This window comes from Cynoglossus semilaevis, chromosome 4 (genome assembly GCF_000523025.1).
Source record: "Cynoglossus semilaevis isolate Cse_v1.0 chromosome 4, Cse_v1.0, whole genome shotgun sequence".
NCBI classification, from domain to species: Eukaryota; Metazoa; Chordata; class Actinopteri; order Pleuronectiformes; family Cynoglossidae; genus Cynoglossus; species Cynoglossus semilaevis.
Genome location: NC_024310.1, coordinates 14,373,066 through 14,391,496, shown reverse-complemented (window position 1 = coordinate 14,391,496; position 18,431 = coordinate 14,373,066). Strand labels below are relative to the sequence as shown.

General features: G+C 44.2%; 1 protein-coding gene across 4 annotated transcripts; it reads right to left on the bottom strand.

Annotated features, from left to right (window-relative positions):
- Positions 1 to 3,392: 3,392 nt before the first annotated feature.
- On the bottom strand, positions 3,393 to 17,479 carry hnf1ba (HNF1 homeobox Ba). Of its 4 annotated transcripts, XM_008309459.3 has the most exons (10): positions 16,951 to 17,464; positions 14,214 to 14,413; positions 13,574 to 13,841; positions 13,171 to 13,394; positions 9,079 to 9,245; positions 8,499 to 8,625; positions 8,226 to 8,408; positions 7,473 to 7,591; positions 7,274 to 7,318; positions 3,393 to 4,393 (listed from the first exon to the last, which is right to left on the bottom strand). In XM_008309459.3, the coding sequence occupies exons 1-10, from the start codon at positions 17,460 to 17,462 to the stop codon at positions 4,373 to 4,375; spliced, it is 1,866 nt and encodes a 621-aa protein (XP_008307681.2). In that variant the 5' UTR covers positions 17,463 to 17,464; the 3' UTR covers positions 3,393 to 4,372. The 4 variants fall into 4 exon arrangements, with proteins under 4 accessions (XP_008307681.2, XP_024910767.1, XP_024910768.1 ...); XM_025054999.1 differs by having other exon boundaries at positions 8,226 to 8,625; positions 16,951 to 17,477; XM_025055000.1 differs by lacking the exon at positions 7,274 to 7,318 and having other exon boundaries at positions 8,226 to 8,625; positions 16,951 to 17,479.
- Between the last annotated feature and the right edge of the window lie 952 nt (positions 17,480 to 18,431).

The following is an 18,431-nucleotide window of genomic DNA, read 5'->3' as shown; positions in this document are numbered from 1 at the left end:
AGAGTCCCAGCTCACATGTAAATCCAGCAGATGAAAAGTCTGACCAAAGCTGACTTTGAAACTCAGCCTGTGAAGGATCTGTTGGGCCACACAGTGGAGGTGGTGTTTTACAGCTAGGTCAGTGGTTCAATCCCCACCTTTGACTGCTGGTCTTTCTATGTGAAGTCCTCCCGTTCCCCCTGTCTGTGAGTGCGAATAGATGTTTGTCTCTATGCAGAAAATGGATGGACAACTGTCCAGGATCTGACCCCGACCTCACCTGATGACTGCTGGGATTGACTCCAGCTCCCCCGGCAGCTCTTGAATTCAGAGTTAGATGATGGATGGATGAATGGATGAAACATCTGAACAATGTCAGTCACATCCCATTCATTAGAAATCCCACATCAGTTTCTTCTCCACTCAGACGCTGTGACGACCTGCAGCTCGGTACAGGTGTAGAATCGTCTTCACACAGTGTGTAGACACAATGACCTGTGTGTGAGTGTGTGTGTGTGTGTGTGGGGGGGGGGTGCACTGCAGTTGTATGCATGGCTACAGCAGATACTGTAGGTGAATGTCCTGCAGACAGTCTTCAGTAATTCATGACTTTGATGGACCTGTTGTCTCTGTGCTGACCTCCATGCCCAGTCCTCATAGATCAGTACTCTTGTAGATCAGGACTTTGGTAGACCAGGACTTTGATGGACCTGCTGTCACTACAGCCCATGCATTTGTATGGTTTTTTTCACTGTGGCCTCAGGATGCAGTGAGCAGTGGCCTCCTGACCTTTGAGCCCCTGCTGCTTGGTCTTTGGGCCTCAGTTGGAGACCATGTCCAGGTCTCAGTTATTGGTCTTCAGCTTAAGACTCTGTCCAGGCCTTAGTCTTTGGTCCTCAGCTGGAAACCATGTCCAGGTCTTTCTTCATTCTCTGTTAAACACACAATTTAACCGTGTTCTCCCTGCAGCTTCTTCTCTGTCTCCACCCGCTCCACCTCTGAGTCCAGGGTCAAATTAGGTTAAACCCTGGACCTCTTTAGACCTCCTTAGTGAATCTTCATCATGGTGTACAACTGTTTTAGTGAAGATGTTTGATTCAGTTAATGAACTGAATTGTTTTATTTAGAAAAGTGTATTTTGCATTAGTTATAAAACACATGTTTATCAAAGAAAATGATCTTTACCTGCTTAAATGTGTGTTTGGTGAAACTTTTAATAATTATTGTTTTTTTTTTATTTCACTATTATTATTGTGATTTTGTTTGTTTGTCTTCCCCAACTCATACTTCTGTGCCCTAAAAAAGATTTTTGATTTAAATCCATATGTAAACCACCATCCTGACTGAGGTCGACGCAAACTGAACCCTTTGTGTTTCTGATGGAGTTTGTGTTGAAGCTTCTTCCACGGCCTGAAGTGAATGTGATGTTTAGTGTCTAACAGATGCTAATGAAGCTGCTGGTGTTTCCACAAAGTTTCAGCTTCTTTTTACACTGAAATAAGACGTGCTGTCAGATCTTCAGAGGCTTCCTGCGTCCCAGAATCAAAGAGCTCATTCACAAGCAAATAGAGCAACATCAGTGGATTACAGGCTTCATTACAAGGCCTTCCCAGCAGGAGGCCACGGGTCACAGGTCAACACAGGCAGGAGGCCATGTGACCACACCCCAGTGCAATCTCAGTTCACCAACAAGTCACACACAAACAAATGACTGAGCAAATGTGAAGATACAACTGAGGGAAATCAGTGATTTTACTTTCTGCTGCTGTCTCCATCTGCTGACCTAAATGGGATTTGTGACTTCACTGTTGAAATCATTTGTTCATTTTTAACTGTTACAGTGTAACCGTGCACTAGAGCATCAGTAGCTCTGGTGTCTGTGAACTAAAATCACTGATTTTCTCTATGGACTTTGGTGTGGCAGAGTGAGTGACGGTCAAATTAAGGATGTGAATTCCATTGTTATGTTTTTCAGTGAGGAGCAGAACATTCCTGAGCTCTCCCCTTATTTCCTAATTGAAGGAACTGGGAAATGAAACAAAGTGACCAAAAATGATCACACATGTCTGTCAGTTGTTTTAGATTAAACACTAAACTGAACCGAGAAATGTCAGCAGCAACATTCCACAGTTGCTGATGATTCCTCTTTTATCAGGTTTCTAAACGTATTTTTAATGTAATGTTTGTTTTTGTCTAAAACAAAACAACAAACCATTCAGGAGACAAAAATCTTTACTTGAAATATCACTATATTTTCTCCCAAAGTATAAATAATGATTTTTTTTGATTGATTACAATTTTTTACAAAAATAATACATTAGTGGAACAAAATCAGCTGAGCGTGCATCTGATCACATCACCAAAATGTGCACAGAGAGTCACAGCAACACAACAACGACAACCATACAAATAATAATAATAATAATAATAATGACCTAATGTTGAAGAGGAGACGAGGACCAGCTCCACTGAGGATGAAGATGTGTGAAAGTGAAAAATGTTTCTGTCTCTGATTGGACCTGAAGTCAAACAAACAAACACTTGAATGTCGTTCCCTGAAGATGGTGAATCCTGGATCAACATAGTCAACGTTTGCATCAGGTTTTTCTGCCTGAACACGCCCTCCTCCTCATGATGTCAGCACCTGGACTCTGGAATCTGCCTCAGATTTCCATCGAAGCCGTTGTCAACCATAACCGATTCTACCTGATCAGATTGAATCCCTGAGAATTCTCAGATTCCTGTTCAAATCTGTCACATGTCTTCAGGATCTGTAGGATCCCTGAGATTCTGGTTAGATCTAGTCTGTGATGTCAACAGGTCTGTTAGAGCAGAGTCAATCTGGGAACTGATCAGAACTGTGATGTAACAGAATCCTGTTTGGATTCCTGGTTAAATCTACAAGACTCTCGATTCATGATTGTCTGTCTGTCTGTCAGAATCCTCATCTGATTCATGATTGTCTGTCTGTCTGTCTGTCAGAATCCTCATCAGGTCAAATATAATAGAATTTTACCAATCTACTAAAGAGTTGGTTCTGAAATGGGTTCCTGTTCCATGTGTGATCTGTGAGATTCCTGCTCCCTGTCTGATCTGAGTGGCTGCTCTCACAGCCCTGCTCCAGGCTGCTTCCATCATCATTTCTCAGTAGGAGTTATGAATAATATTTGTCCTGCTCTTTCCTCTCATTCTGACAGGACATGGAGGAGAACCAGGAAAAGGACAGGGAGCAGCGGCAGGAGGAGGAGGAGGAGGAGGAGGAGGAGGAAGAGAGGAGTCCCATTCCTGAAATTCACCTGAAACTATGAGCAAACAAAAGCTGCAGGTTTCCACGGTGAAGAAGAGAAAAGCTGATTGTCTGAGACACAGAGTGACTCCTCCTTTCTCTTCTCCTCTGCCTCCTCCTCCTCCTCTTTTTTCTTCTCCTGACATTGACAGATTCCCCTGTTTTCATGTTCTTCTCTTTTCTCCACGTGGGCTCCATGAACTCTGTTTCTGCAGGTCCATCTTCTGCCTGACACAGTAGCCCAGACCACGGCCCAACACTGGACAGATATTCCAGGGCAGAATCACTGAGGGCTTAAATGTTGGAACCTGGGCCACATTTTCAGACAAAACCTGAGACGCCCACAGAACCAAACCAAGTCTGGTCATATTGAGATTAACCACAGTCCTAAAACAGTACATGAACTAGTCTGGGCCAGATGACAGCAGACAGTGGGCCACATCCACGTGTACTAGAAGAGTCAGGCTGTCCTCTGACCACTAGAGGGAGCAAAACAAACTTTCTGATTCCTGATCCTGATTGGCTGATCAGGTACGTGCAGGTGAACCTAATGAAGTAGCAGGAGTAGTTGTGTGTTTGTGGAGTGGTGTGTAGAAGGAAAAGGATTGTCAGCAGTTTGTTAAATCACAGTGAGTATAAAAGTAGTAGCTGAGTGTGAAATAAAGCAGTGGAAGACTCCTTTGAAACCCTGTGGATTTGATTGTCTCTCTCTCTCTCTCTCTCTCTCTTTTTGCTCGTTCTTTCTATCTCTCTCACACACATACAAACACACACACACGTGTGTGTTTCTTCAGTTTTTTACGTTTTGTTCAGCATATAAAAAAAGTGTTTGTCTGTTTTTGTTTAGGTTGAAAAAGTAAAAAAAGTTTGATTGTTTGTTTTTAAAGAAAATCATTGGTCCTTGTTGATCATGTGACTGACAGAAGAGTCAGCTGATTCTCGCCTCAGTCCTGACCCTCTGCTGATCTTCATCCCTCTCTTCTGTTTGTCATCTCTCTCATGGTCCAATGCGTCATCTCTAGGTGACTAAGGCGTTGTCATGGTGACGATCCGTGAGAGGACGAGTGATGCTGCGGTTGCTCGGCAGCGAGGAAGAGTAGGACGTTCTCACCAGGCCTGAAGAGGACACTGAAGACAAGGAAGAGGACAGATGAAGGTCAGAGTGTTTCTGGTGAACAGCTGAGGTTCAAACACAGTAAGAAAGAATATAACACAAACACCCAGGGCTCCATCCAAACTGTTGTCTAAGGTCTCCCTGTTGGCCACGCCCCCTATACGTTCAACCCCCAGACTGAGTTTGTCTCCACCCAGGTCTGAACCTGTCAAGGTCTGAGCTTTAAATCAAAGCTTCTGACAAAACTTCAAAAATAAAGTCTCAGGTCCGAGACCTTCTGGACTTGGACCTGGACTTTTAGGGATCCAGCACAGATCAACTCCAGAAACCAAACCAGACCAAGTCCAGACCTTAGAGACCAGGACTTTTGAGGACAACCAGGGAGACAAAGGTGAAACCTTCAGGGACCTGGAGACTTTGATCCATGGATTCAAAGTGAGAATAAGGACTGATAAGACCAGAACCAGGAAAACCTCACTGAAGCAGAACAGACTAAGGCTTAATTCTGTGTGTGTGTGTGTGTGTGTGTGTGTTGAGTCACCTGATCAAATACACTCCACATCCTTCTCCTCAACAACCTCACATCCATTCACACTCCAAACTAAAAACTCCAGGGTGGGGTCAGCTGACCCCGCTCTGACCCCACTGTGACCCTGTGGTCGGCTGATAAAACACTGAACTACAGGTGAGTCACTGTCAGCAGGTGAAGCAGGGAATTGTGGGTAAACAGAGGGTGTTATAAAGACTGAGCCTATGTCCAAATAAAAGTCCTGATAAGAAAATTCCTGACGCAAATAAATCTCTCACAGTCATACACACACACACACACTCTCTCTCTGTCTCTCTCTCTCTCTGTCAATCACACACACACTCTCTCCCTCTCTTTCTGTCTGTCTGTCTCTCTGTCTCCTCTCTCACACACACCTTTTAAGCAGACACTAACAGAAATATTGACTTTCTTTTTAATCTGACGTTCTCCGTCACACTGCAGTCAAAACAAAACCAGGTTCTGCAGCTTTGGAATTTCTAAACTGCTAACATCGAAGGGAAGAATAGTTGGTTCCTGCAGAACCACTACAGCAGGAAGCTCTCTGATCCTCTGTCCCTCTGTCAGCTGTCTCTCTCTCTTTTTTCAGTTTTTCTGTTCTGTTTCTGTCCTTCTACCTTCCAGCAGCAGGTTTTCTACCTGACCATCGGTCTAGAACATTCTCTGACCTTCTGATCCTTGCCGTGGGAAATTGAGCGTGTGAACGTCTTAATTTCAGGCTACAGTGATTTTCACTCAGAGCAGGAAGAAAAAAAGCAATTAGTGAAAAAATCCACTGAACCTAAAGCTGCTCATCTGTTCTAGTCTGATCTGGTCTGATCTGGTCTGGTCTGCTCTGGTCTGGTCTTCGGTGATGCATAAGGCAGAAAAAGTCTTGGGTCATTTCCTGAAGGAGGAAAGGTTGGGGATGAAGGAGCAGCAGACGGATGAGCAGCTGCTCAGGGTCAGAGGAAATCAGAAAATCATGGATGTGTTTGAGGAAGGTGGATGTTAATGAGGATGAGTTGAACGTCAAAGAAGAAGATGAGGAGAAGGTGGAGGAAAAGGAAGATGAAGGAGAAGAAAAAGATGGAGAGGAAGAGGAAGGTGGAGTGTGAAGGTTTAGGATTAGGTTTGGAGGAGAACGGGCAGCAGCTGATCTTCCAACAGAAATCAACATTTATTTGAATAAACCCGTGTTTGTCCACTTAAAGCTCCAGTGTGAAGAAAACCAAAACAAATACCAAACTCCACCTGGAGAAGTTTCACCCCTGATCCTGGAGGCTTCGATGACCTTCACTGACCTTCACTGACCTTTGAAGCTGAAACATCTCACATGGTCTACAGGCAGTAATGGTCTGACCTGCAGCCCTTTGTGTTCTCCTCAAGGCTGAACACCGCAAAGATTCAGAACTCATAGATTAAAACCTGAATGCTACGGACTTTCAGAGTGCAGAAAGTTCCACAGCGAAGACTTCTGCCTGTGTCTTCTAACCACGAGGATGAAGTCAGGAAATGACTTGAAGGATTTGACTTCAACAGACGTTTTGTTCCTGTTGACCAGTCAGTGTTACATATCTCAGTGCTAACATGTCACCAGGCAGCAACTAAAGACAGGTCAAACCTTGACCTCTGACCTCTAACCATCATTATACTACTGCCACCGCTCCATCAGTCTCTCCTCCACCTCTGAGCTCCATCACTCACTTTTAAAATCTTTGTTCTGATATTCTCTCTACTTCCTGTTGTCATCTGACTGTACTTCCTGTTGTCGTCTGACTGTACTTCCTGTTGTCGTCTGACTGTACTGTACTTCCTGTTGTCCTTTGTTCTGATATTCTCTCTACTTCCTGTTGTCATCTGACTGTACTTCCTGTTGTCGTCTGGCCCTAGTTCCTGTTGCTGTCTGATTCTACTTTCAGTTGAGAACTTCCTGTTTTTAACTGACTCTGCTTCCTCTGCCTCAGTCTCTCTTCTTCATTGGCTGTTGTCGACAGCTGTTTATAGTTGGCTCAATCATGGGTTCCCTCTACCTGACTGTGTCCCGATTCAGCTCAGAAAATTCAAAGCTTCAAAGTTCAATGGACAGTGACTGAGCTCAGCTCTGTTCTCCTCACACACATTTTTGGACCAACTGACCTTGAAGACTGTCACCAACTGGAGCAGACTCTCACCCACTGGGGATTGTGGGTAAAAAACAATCCTGCAGTGTGTCCTTCAGACTGGACCATCAAACGGGCTAACCCCGTGAAAACCTGTGTGGTCCAGACCCAGGTTCTGAACCTGTGTTCCACACTGGAGCTTTAATGTGACTGATTTGTGCAGTTACTGATTTTCACTGTGAGACTGAACTGATAAAGACTTTTACCCAGGAGAGACCCCCGAGCTGCACCATCTTGTTCACAGCAGCGTCCTGATGTGACAAAGATGAGATCAAAGACACACAATGTCATCAAACACACACTTGATTGACTGACCTGTCAGTGTCTGTGTGTGTGTGTGTGTGTGTGAGGGAGATATTGAACAACACTTTCTGACTGTGATGTCACTGTGATGTCCTAACTCACCGTCTTGCTGGAGGACATGGAGCTGAGTGTACTGATGCTGTTGGTGTCCGTCACCACCATGGCCGAGGAGAACCGTGACGGGTGGGAATATTGTGGAGGCTCCTGCTTGTGAGGATACACTGGAACACACACAAATATATATACATATATATTATTAAAAATCCGAATACACAAAAAAGTTTAGTGAGCAACAGACAACAAAAGGCATCAAAACTGTAAACGTTGTGGTTGAGGTGCACGGAGACACAGAGAGTAACTGGCACACTGCTGCCTCCTGTGGTCAGTAAATGTCACTGGTCAAGTCTGGTGGATTTTAACTTAACTTAAATATCCTCCTAATAAACTCGTTTGCAGTCAGTGTTTATATTACCAATACAAAGTAAAGCAGGTTGGTCACACCGAGCAGCAGTTCATGTGTGTGTGTGTGTGTGTCACACCGAGCAGCAGTTCATGTGTGTGTGTGTGTCACACCGAGCAGCAGTTTATGTGTGTGTGTGTGTCACACCGAGCAGCAGTTCATGTGTGTGTGTGTGTCACACCGAGCAGCAGTTTATGTGTGTGTGTGTGTCACACCGAGCAGCAGTTTATGTGTGTGTGTGTGTCACACCGAGCAGCAGTTCATGTGTGTGTGTGTGTCACACCGAGCAGCAGTTTATGTGTGTGTGTGTGTCACACCGAGCAGCAGTTTATGTGTGTGTGTGTGTCACACCGAGCAGCAGTTTATGTGTGTGTGTGTGTGAGTGTGTTACTAACTGTGCGAGTGTGTGACTGCAGCCATGAAAGGTTGCTGGCTCATGTGACCCGGCGAATGCTGCATCAGGCTCTGTTGGTGTGGACTGTGGAGCTGCTGTGAGAACTGGACCGGCTGCAGCGCCGCCAGACTTCCTGCCACGCTGTTAATGACCGGAACACTCTGTGACTGTGACGTATTCAAACCTGGAAATAAAAAACAGCAGGAGTTCAACACTTGTGTGTCCACAATGTGGGCCACTAGATGGCCATGTGGTCCACATGAGCAGAACTCACTCTGAGCGATGGCCATGACTCCAGAAAGAGGCATGATGAGGTTCTGGGTCTGCTGATGACCGTGGTGAGAACTGTGGATGTTGGTCAGAGTGCTGACTGGAGGAAGTCCACCACCTGATCCTGAAATCTGCAGACAAACAAACACAGGAGAACTTGAACAGCAGTCTGGATCTCCATCTTCATTGTAGGGCTGAGCTCATGCATCATCTCCCCGTCATGTGTGAGTGGAAGTTCTTCTTCACTCTTCACTTCATCAAATGATTTTTTTCTTGTTTCCTGTTTTATTTTGAAGTGTAGTTTTCATGTTTAAATCTCATCTGTTTCACTTCCTTCAGGTTCTGTCTGTTTCTGATGTTTTAAATCAGTTCTTATCTTTGGTTTCTTACTCTTCAGCTCCATTGTTTAACCCTGTATTTTAACAAACACTTTTGGTTTGGATCCAGATGTTGAATGACCTTTGACATTTATCCTAAACAAGAGACTACATTTTATAGGCAAGGTAGAGAATAGCTTGTCCTGGTCCTGGTCTAGGTCTAAGTACTGTCCAGGTCTAGGTCCAGGTCCTGATGTGTCAACTCACCATTTTGCTGTCAGGAGAGAGTAGAGAGTGGCCGTGGTCCAGCGCTCCAGGAGAAACCTGCTGAAGAACAGTTTGACTGCTGCTACTGGAGGAGGACGAGGCCATCACGTTGCTGCCGTGGTGACCGATGGCCGAAGAGGAAGTGACCTCAGCCTGACTGTAACGCACTGAGGACCAAGGAGTGGGGGAGACAGACACAGGTGGTTGGTTAGAATTTTTTAATATAAAATAATAAAAAAACTCCCATGTTTTAGGGTTCTGATTAGATTAACTGTAGGGGGCGCTGATGTAAACATGTCACCATGTGCTCAGTGACCAAGTGTTTAAGTCCCTGTTACACCTCTTTAACCTGTGACAGTCTGATCAAAAAGAGACAAAGACTAAATGTGGTTTGACGTAAGCTTCAATCAAACCAGAGGAGCAGGGTCAGTGGTGGCTCAACTCCTGGTTCTTCTTCTCCATGTTGGACTCAGCTGCTCTTTGCCTCAGACAGAGTAAACAACCTGGGTCTGATATCAGCTCAGCCAAGGACGTTCTCTGAGCTCATGTTCTCACACACCACCCAACAGGAGTGTGGCTCTGCTGTGACTCGTGTCCATACAACACTCAGGTACACACACACACACACACACACACACACACACACACACATCTACAGCTCCTCAATCTTGTTTTTCAGAAATGTTCTTCACTTATTAAAAAATAAATTATCCGACACACAAACATCTCTGACTAAAGTCAAACTTTCAAAACCTTCGAGGGACGAGAGTAAAGCTCTTCTTCTTTATCCAGGTCCAGAGCTGTTGTTGTCAGAGAAAGACCTCGCCCTCACAAACATCCCATAATCAGCCCAGTGTTTGCCCATGTGGCTCTGATACCAACAGAACAAATATTACACTATTCCAGAGGGCGCCATGTCACACACATTCTTTACCTTTAAACCCCGCCCCCTGACAGTACTCTCCACCCTGGGCCTAGAGAGACAGACATTGTTTGCTCTTGGACCCCGGACCTCGGACCCTGACCCAGAACCAGAACCTCAGCTCATTGATTTCCTGTCAGAGCAGGAAGCTACAGCAGGAAGTGTGAGCAGATTTTTCTCCTCAGGCGTCATTGAAACGCAAACAGATTTGGATCGATGGTTCAAAACCTTTGACAGGCCTGGGAGTGAAAACATCCACCAGCAGGGGGAGCAGTGTCTGAGTGAAATCAAACCATATGCTGATTAATCATTCAGATCAGGGACAATGTAAAATCATGTCCTGTCACTGACACACGACAGACTCACACCAGGGCAGTAAGTAGGAGAAACAGCTGAGGAGCACTTCTGATGGTGGACTAATCGTGAGTAACTCTTCAGGACCATATATCTCCTCAGGATGACCCACCTCCTGGAGATGCTCCTCTAAAGATGATGGACCTTCAGGCTTCAGCCTGTCTCTGGACCACTGCTTGTAAACTGAGTTTGAGGACCATAAAACTGCTGCTTCTGGACTCATTATCTTCATCAGTACACAATGAAGCAGGGACATAAAGCAGGTCGTTGTCTGTGAGACTTGTCTTTAGTCTTTCTTACAGCTATGACACAGACACAGCATTTGACTTGTCTGTGTTTGTATGGAGAAGGTCTCCTGTTCTAACAGTGACCAGTGTTGGTGTGGTTTTTCTTTAAGCCTGGGGTGATTTTCTTTTTTGCAGCATCTGCTGAGGCGTCACCACAGGATCTGGTCTGCTTCTTCTGACTCTGCTAATTTTCTAACATGCAGAACGTCACAGCTGGTTTGAAGCCCAGAGTCTGTCCCTGGTGGAGGGGGGTGGAACAGAAGTAGTGGAGAAGTTTGTCAACTGTGGCACAAAAAAGAATGGATTTCTTCACTGTAGTTCAGTTGACTGCACTAAAGTCCATTTAACTTCATTAAAGTTCACTTCAGAATAGTCCAGTTCACTTTAGAAAAGTCCAATTAACTTGAACTTTTTTGCTCACATTTTATACTGTCTTGTAGTTTCATTGTCCAGTGGAGACGTACAGATCAACAGACTGAGACGGAGCCAATAAAAACTCCCCGAGTGCTGCGACCCGGCCCTGACCTCCGGAGCTGTGTATGTGAGTGCATGTGTGTGTGTGTGTGTACATGGGTACGTGTGTTTTCTACAGAAGAAGACCCTCGTCAGTTCTGTCTGGACAGAAGAGATGGGGTCTTCAGCGGACAGCTCCTGCTGCTCCCAGTCTGGAACAAGCTCGGAATCTTTACTGAGTCCCATAAAGGTGCAGGAGCTGCTGCTCCTCCTCCTAGTCCTACTCCTTCTCCTCCTCTGCCTCCTTTCGGCAGCACAGATAAATGAACCTCCCTTACAGTCACTACACCCTTCTGACACAGGCAGGACAATGGGCCCCCCCGCTGATCCAAAGGAGGCCCTTATCAAAGGAGCCAGGAGAGCCTTTAGCAGCACGGGGGCCGTAATTGTCCATTAAGCACGCATAATACAGGCCGTGGCCCAGCAACGCAATGAGACGCCCCGCCGGGCCATTATTGTCCGGCCGCTGGGCGACACTGAAAACCAGCTGATCTCGACGGCAGGCAAGCTTGTAAGCCGCGACGTTGAGGGGGGATTAGAGGTTGGGTATCACTGACCACTGTGAGGTCACTGTCTGGTCAGGTGATCTGAGCTGAACAACAACCTGACAGCAGGTCCTCTCTGTCCTGTCCCTCACCAAACCTCATAGAGAAAACCGGTGATTTTCTCTCTCAGAGACTCAGCAGTTCTCGATCCACTGCTGCTCCATCACCAAGTTCTAATGTGTTATTCTGTCACTTCACTGTTTAAAAAACTCTCAACTGTTGAGATTGACCTTTGTGACACAAATTGAGCAGAGGAGGCAGCAGTGGACCAGAAGCTGCTGTGTCTCTGTGTACTTAATAACAGGGTTTTTCTGTGGAGATTTGTAGGTAAAGAAATCTATAAAATAATTTAAAAAAAATCTATAAATAATATAAAGTCTGAATTGAGTCACGTCTGTGATATTCACATTATCTGCTGACAGCTTTATCTCACAGGTAGACCTTTTCTGCCAGGAACCTGAAGACTCGCCCAGACCAAAGTCCAGAGAAAAACAGGTCACAACAAATGGCACAAACTGAAGGTCCACATTCAGTACCAGTTCATCCAAAGGTAAAAGAGTCGGCAAAGACAAACAGTTCTGTTGAAACAATAAAGCTGAGAGTCAGGGACTCGGCAGTTTTTACACAGGGTGAGGGGGGTGAGGGGGTGAGGGGGATGAGGAGGGTGAAAGCCTGCCCCTCTCTCTGAGAGTGGTTTGTGCAGCAGGTAAAAACTCAGTCAACACTCATCAGAGCAAATGCAAACAGCAGCTGAAGGTGAAACAGTCAACAACCGTCAGCCAGGGTCATTAGTTACTGGCTCTGGTCCAGGCTCTGGTCCAGGCTCTGGTCCAGGCTCTGGTCCAGGCTCTGGTCCAGGCTCTGGTCCAGGCTCTGGTCCAGGCCCTGGGCCAGGTGAAGTGGACCTGAGACCCGACCCCTCCCTGAACCCTCTTCGTCTTTGGAGTGGAGATTACAGCAGGTCCAACAATGATGATTGTTCTACTCTGTTTCCAAACATCAGAATAACAATGGCATTTGTTCACCCACTCACTCACTCTCCCACTCACTCACTCATGCTTGTCGATCACTCATCCTCTCTCTCTCACCCTCTGATCACATCAGACTCCTCCACCCACACCTCCACTCACTGTCATGTGACTTTTTAACAGCCTTTCCCCTGAATCAAAGCGGACAGATGTTGAACTTTCCTCAGAAAACACCAAATAAAATATTTCCTGTTCGCTGACTGTTTGATTATTTCGTCTCTTTTCCTCCTCAGGGTTTTTGAGGTGTGGCTGTGGGAGGTTCTGACACAAAGTCAACAGTGACGCTGCCGTTTCCATGGACCTGGCTGAGAGCTGTGGAGCAACACTGATCCCACTGGAGATAAGAAAGTTCCTCAGGTGTCTCCAGAACCAGTCTGTCCCACACTCAGACAGTATGTGTGTGTGTGTGTGTGTGTGTGTGTGTGCGTGCGCGTGTGTCTTACTGGGTGGTGAAGCGCTGTTCTGAGGATGATGCGGTGAACTGTGTGACATCATAGGGTTGATGGCGTGCGTTGGCCCAGAGATGGCGTCCATGGCCAGTTTCTGCCTGAACGCTTCCTCTTTACGGCGGTTAGCGAACCAGTTGTAGACCCGGACCTCGGTGACCAAGTTAGAACCCAGACCCTGAGCTTTGGACGGGGAAACCCCTCTCTGCAGACACTCGGCTCTGTGGGAAAAAGAATGTGATCAGAGATCAGAACAGATTTCTTCTATTTTCTCTGTGTCATGATTGGTGGTTCTGGTTATCATTCTGTTCTCTGTGTCTTGATTGGTGGTTCTGGTTATCATTCTGTGATATTTTCATCTTTTGAAACAACACTTGTTCTGTTGCTCTGTCACTGTTACCTGTTGCACTCTTCCACCAGACTCTCACGCTCCTCTTTGCTGGGGTTTTTCTGCCGTTCGTACGCCTGGTACAGGATCTGCTGCGACGCCGGGCCCCACTTGAAACGGTTACGTCTGAGTTTTTTACACAGAGGTTCTGACCCGACGTCGTCACCGGACTGACTCATGTTCTGAGCTGTAGGGTTGTATTCTGGGTAAAAGTATACAGGGTCCTGGTTCCCTTTGTCCACCATATGTCCAGTAGAACCATGAGCTGCTGCATTGAACTCTAGAGGAAAAAAGAACAAAAAAAAAAACAAAACAGGAATTGTTTAAAAAAAACTTTGTCTTCATCTAAAATAACTTTTACATCTGAGTTATTTTCAGGGCTAATCTGTTTATATTTTGGGCTAATGCTAATTCTTTACGTTTTTATTTTTTAAAGCTCAGAAAGTATATTTATTTTTATTCGTCTTGTTTGGACTCAATCATTTTGGACATCAATCTGTTCACTTTAGTCTTCAGTCTTGTTTTTTTAATCACAAAGAGTGTGTGTTCATGAAGTTGAACCTGTAAAGTTGAACTTTGAATGACGTCAACAAAGAGTTCACTCTGGTTTTTCTGTTTCTACAGATGATGAAGATGAAGACAGTCAACTTACGTCGGAGGATTTCCCGCTGCTTGCGGACGTACCAGGTGTAGAGTGCCGCCCTCTTCTGGGTCTTCATGGGCGTGCCCTTGTTGAGGTGCTGGGACAGATGGGACTGGTTCAGACCCGTGATGTCCACCACCTCCCTCTGAGGGATGTTGTGCTGCTGCATGTAACCTTTGATCATCCGGGCCGCTCGCCACGGGTCCTCACTGGGAGAAGAACACACACAGGTATAAACCAACAGCACAATCAAGCACACACACACACACACACACACACAGTTACATGATAAAGAAAAAAAACAGAAACTGGTCTGTGAAACCAGAAGAAGACAGAAGTCCCTGTAGTTCTCTGAAGACCTGAGTCTGGGTTTAATTCATTTCAACTTTGTTTCCTTGTTAAAACCGTCCTCTCTCTGTTCAACATCCACTCCAGAAGAGTGTGGACAGGGTCAGAGTCGCAGTGAAAAGGTCAAACAAGTGAACGTGACCTTTGTTAATTAGCAGCTGAGCTGCCGACAGGTTTGGGTCAAAAAGATCTAAATATCTGAGGAAAAGTCTGGACGTTTTTGGGACAAATTCAACTCAAATTGTCAAATACAAACAAAACACTTCAGTTCTGCCAACACCTGAAGGTCAAACACCACCTGGAAATGTGTGTGTGTGTGTGGGGGGGGGGGGGGGGGGTTCATACAAATTAAAAAACATGTCCTTATAAACAATATGAATCTGTTTACACAACTATATTTATTTTGTATTTTTTTCATACATTTAATTTAATATATTTTACTTTACTTTTCACTTCACGCAAAAACAGTTAAGAATTTTAAGAAGAAATGACCAGGACTTAAAAAATGTTTAAAATATTTAAAGACATTTTTTGTTTTAAAATTCAACCAATTACAAATCCGAAAAACTGTGTTTTTTTTCTTCTGTTTTTTGTTTTTTAGAGACGTGAATTTAAAGGCCGTAAATCAATTTAACCCAGTGACCAGCTTGAATGGATCAGGATTTTAAAAGCTGGAGTTTTGGATCGAAACACGCGCTGAAGGAAAAATAAAAACATACAGAAGGCTGGAGAGAGAAAAAAAACTGATTAATTCTTTAGAAATTTCATCAGAAATATTTTTGCTTTTTTCAGAGGCAGAACGGCAGAACGGTGACATGAGTTTATTCTGACGGAAAGTTCACCCGACACAGATGACAGGTAACCTACACACACACACATACACACACACACACACACACACACACACGTGTGAATTCTAAAGAAGATTTTCTTAAATTGCGCGGTTTTTGTGTTAATGTTTAAACATTTTGGACAATCAGTAACCCGAATGTCATTCAGTTTAATCTGAGCGGGATGATAATCCAGACTAATGCTGCGGCTGCCGTGTGTTTTATGTCGATCATTATGGGAAAAAAATTAATAACAACACAAACACACGTGGCTGCAGTTTACACAACACCGTTCCATTTACACACACACACACCGTATTTGTCAGTCATTTTTTTGTGTCAAACTGGTGTCAAGATAACGGCCTTGACCTGTATATGATTATATAATGATCAGACATGGATTATTATTATTATTATTATTATTATTGTGTTGTTGTTGTTGTTATAAAAATGTTTCATAATAATTATTCTTTTTGACTCTGTTAAAACATTTAATAATAATAATAACGTCATGACTGTTTCCTGTCGACCAACTGTTTATCAACGGCGGTTTATTTGCTCATTGATCTGCTTTAGTGAATATGTTCCGTCAGACTCACTTTGTAAAGCTGGCGCGTGCGTGTACGTTCGCGTGTGTGTCGGTGAAAAGGGGTGAAAGTTTCTCCCCCTTGTGTTTATCGGTTCATATTTTTGTGTCCTTCTTAATAATAATGGCTGCGACTTCGACCAGGTTTCATTTGGTTTCATTTCTTCCATTAATTTTCCAAAACAAATGTAAAGCAAATCTAGTCTGACGTCAGGAGGCTCCACACACGGCCCGCGGCCCGCTGGGAGACTGTTGTTGTTGTTGTTGTTAAAACCTTTACCTTTTAGTTTGAATTATGATCAGTTCAAATGAGCCTTTGGTTGTTTGTTTTGTTCCGTTGTTTTTTAACGGACACGAATTTAGAGAATGAAAATGAAAGGTTGTTTTAAACGGGATCACTGGTTCACACCGCGTTAACAACTAATGGACGACTGTCGAACAAAAAGGATGATTTATTGATTCACACATTTGTTTTTTATTTGTCACCAAATATTTTTGATAAATAAATATGTGTTTATATGTGGTATTTATAACTGACATGAAATTAAAAATATTTGGATTAAAAACACACACACAACACATTCAAATATATATGATTTAAATCGTATATTATAGATTTTTTTTTTACTTCTTTAGAAAATGAGAATAAGTCAGAATTTAAGACAAAAATGACTTTACTTCATTCTTTAACGGGAAAGTTGAAATAAATCCTGTCCGACTTTTCACCACACAACGATCACGTGAAACTGACGATTTAATCCAATCAAACTAAAACAAAATACACGTTGACGCACGCGCGACCTGTGTAGTATTTTTGTATTTTAATTATATATATATATATGTATATAATATTAAACGCTTTTTTAAATTCACGCACACATATTGGAGATTTTAAATGTAAAATGTTTCTTTTCGGTGTAGACTGTATAAAGTTTTGGTTGTTTTTTTTTTTTGTTTTGTTTTTTTTCAAAAAGTAACTCACGCCAACATCCTGTCCACCTCCGCCCGCTGCTCCTGCGCCTCCTCGGTGTTCAGGCTCTGCAGCTCCTTCAGGATCGGCGGAGTGTCGAAGTCGTCTCCGTCCTCGGAACCTTCGTCTCCGGACAGTTTGGATTTCCCGTGTCCGTTGGTGAGAGTGTGAAACACGGGTTTGGAGTCTGTCTCCTGCGCGCTCATCTTTGCGGCGCTGGACGGAGAAGGAGACACGGACAGAGCCTCCAGTTTGACCCCGAACTGAGGCTGCTGCTGAGGGGCCAGGTTGGGGTCCATGTCGTCCAGGGCCTGAATCAGAACTTCTCTGCTGAGTCCAGAGTCCAGCAGAGCGCTGAGCATCTCCTGCTGCAGGGCCGTCAGTTTGGACACCATGGTGAAGAACATGAAAAAAAAAAAAAAACAAACCACTAGGAGAGTTTTTATACAGACATTTAAACACTGCTGCTGCTGCTGCTGCTGCTGCTGCTGCTCTGCCTGAGGGTGAAGCTGATTCTCATCCATGATCATTTCTACATGAACCACATGCTAATGAGGAGGCGGGGCCTATGCAAATGAGACTAGAGGGAAAAAAAAAAAATAGGGACAGAGTTTTACTGCTGCTGTTATCAGCACTAACCTGCATGGACTTTAGACCCGGCCTTTTTTTTTTTTTTTTTTTTTTTTTAGAAAGGAGAGGGGGGGGGACACAAAACCCCAGCGCCGCGGCGCGCTTCACATCTCTACTCTCTGTCTAAAAGAAGAAGAAAAAAAAAACACTTCAAATCCAGATTCATCTTCAAATGAAGCAGAAAACATTTACCTTAAAAACAGAGGATTTCATTCAAATAAAATAAAACGAAATCAAACTCTTATTCTTGGTTCAGATTCAGATTCGAGTCCAACTCCATTTTTTTTTTTCAGTCTTCTTCATTAAGAGCTGGATGACGTACAGCGCTTTATTTATGTTTATCTTGTGTTGCTACATATGTGTGATATAATAATGGATGCCAGTTATATTATTCCATCTGTACAGACTGTGAAAACCTCATTCTGGAAGCTTCCAATTTAAAGGAATAGTTCAACCTTCTTTAGTCAAACTTCCGTCAACGTTGAGGACGACCTTCTTTGACCCTTACGTGACCCAGGGACACAATAAAAAAAAAAGCGTCGTCAACTTTATTCCTTTAACGACTCAAACACAAACAGGTTTATCTGATTTGACTCTTTTGCAGAAAATAATAGCGCCGTTAGGTTTCAGTTCAGGCAGGAGTTAAACAAACCCCAGGTTAATCTGCGAGGACCCTAAAGACTGACCTGGAATAAAAAACTGGACTCAATACGTTTTCAATGACGTCTCAGTTCAGAACCCACAGGTGGGAATCAACAGGAGCTCATCTCCAATCTGTTCTGTCTGATTTTTTGATCCTGGCTGAGATGTTTTATCTTCAGTCTCCGTCTGCGGCGCTGGAGTTTTGTCAGATTTAAAGGTGC

Bases quoted from the DNA above. Each gene is read 5' to 3' on its own strand.
- hnf1ba (XM_025054999.1), bottom strand. From the start codon at position 17,468: ATGATCATGGATGAGAATCAGCTTCACCCTCAGGCAGAGCAGCAGCAG. The intron at 13,842-14,213 runs GTAAGTTGACTG...TTTTTCCTCTAG, and splicing joins GCAGCGGGAAATCCTCCGAC to AGTTCAATGCAGCAGCTCAT. The intron at 7,592-8,225 runs GTTAGTAACACA...TGTGTGTTCCAG, and splicing joins TGCAGTCACACACTCGCACA to TGTATCCTCACAAGCAGGAG.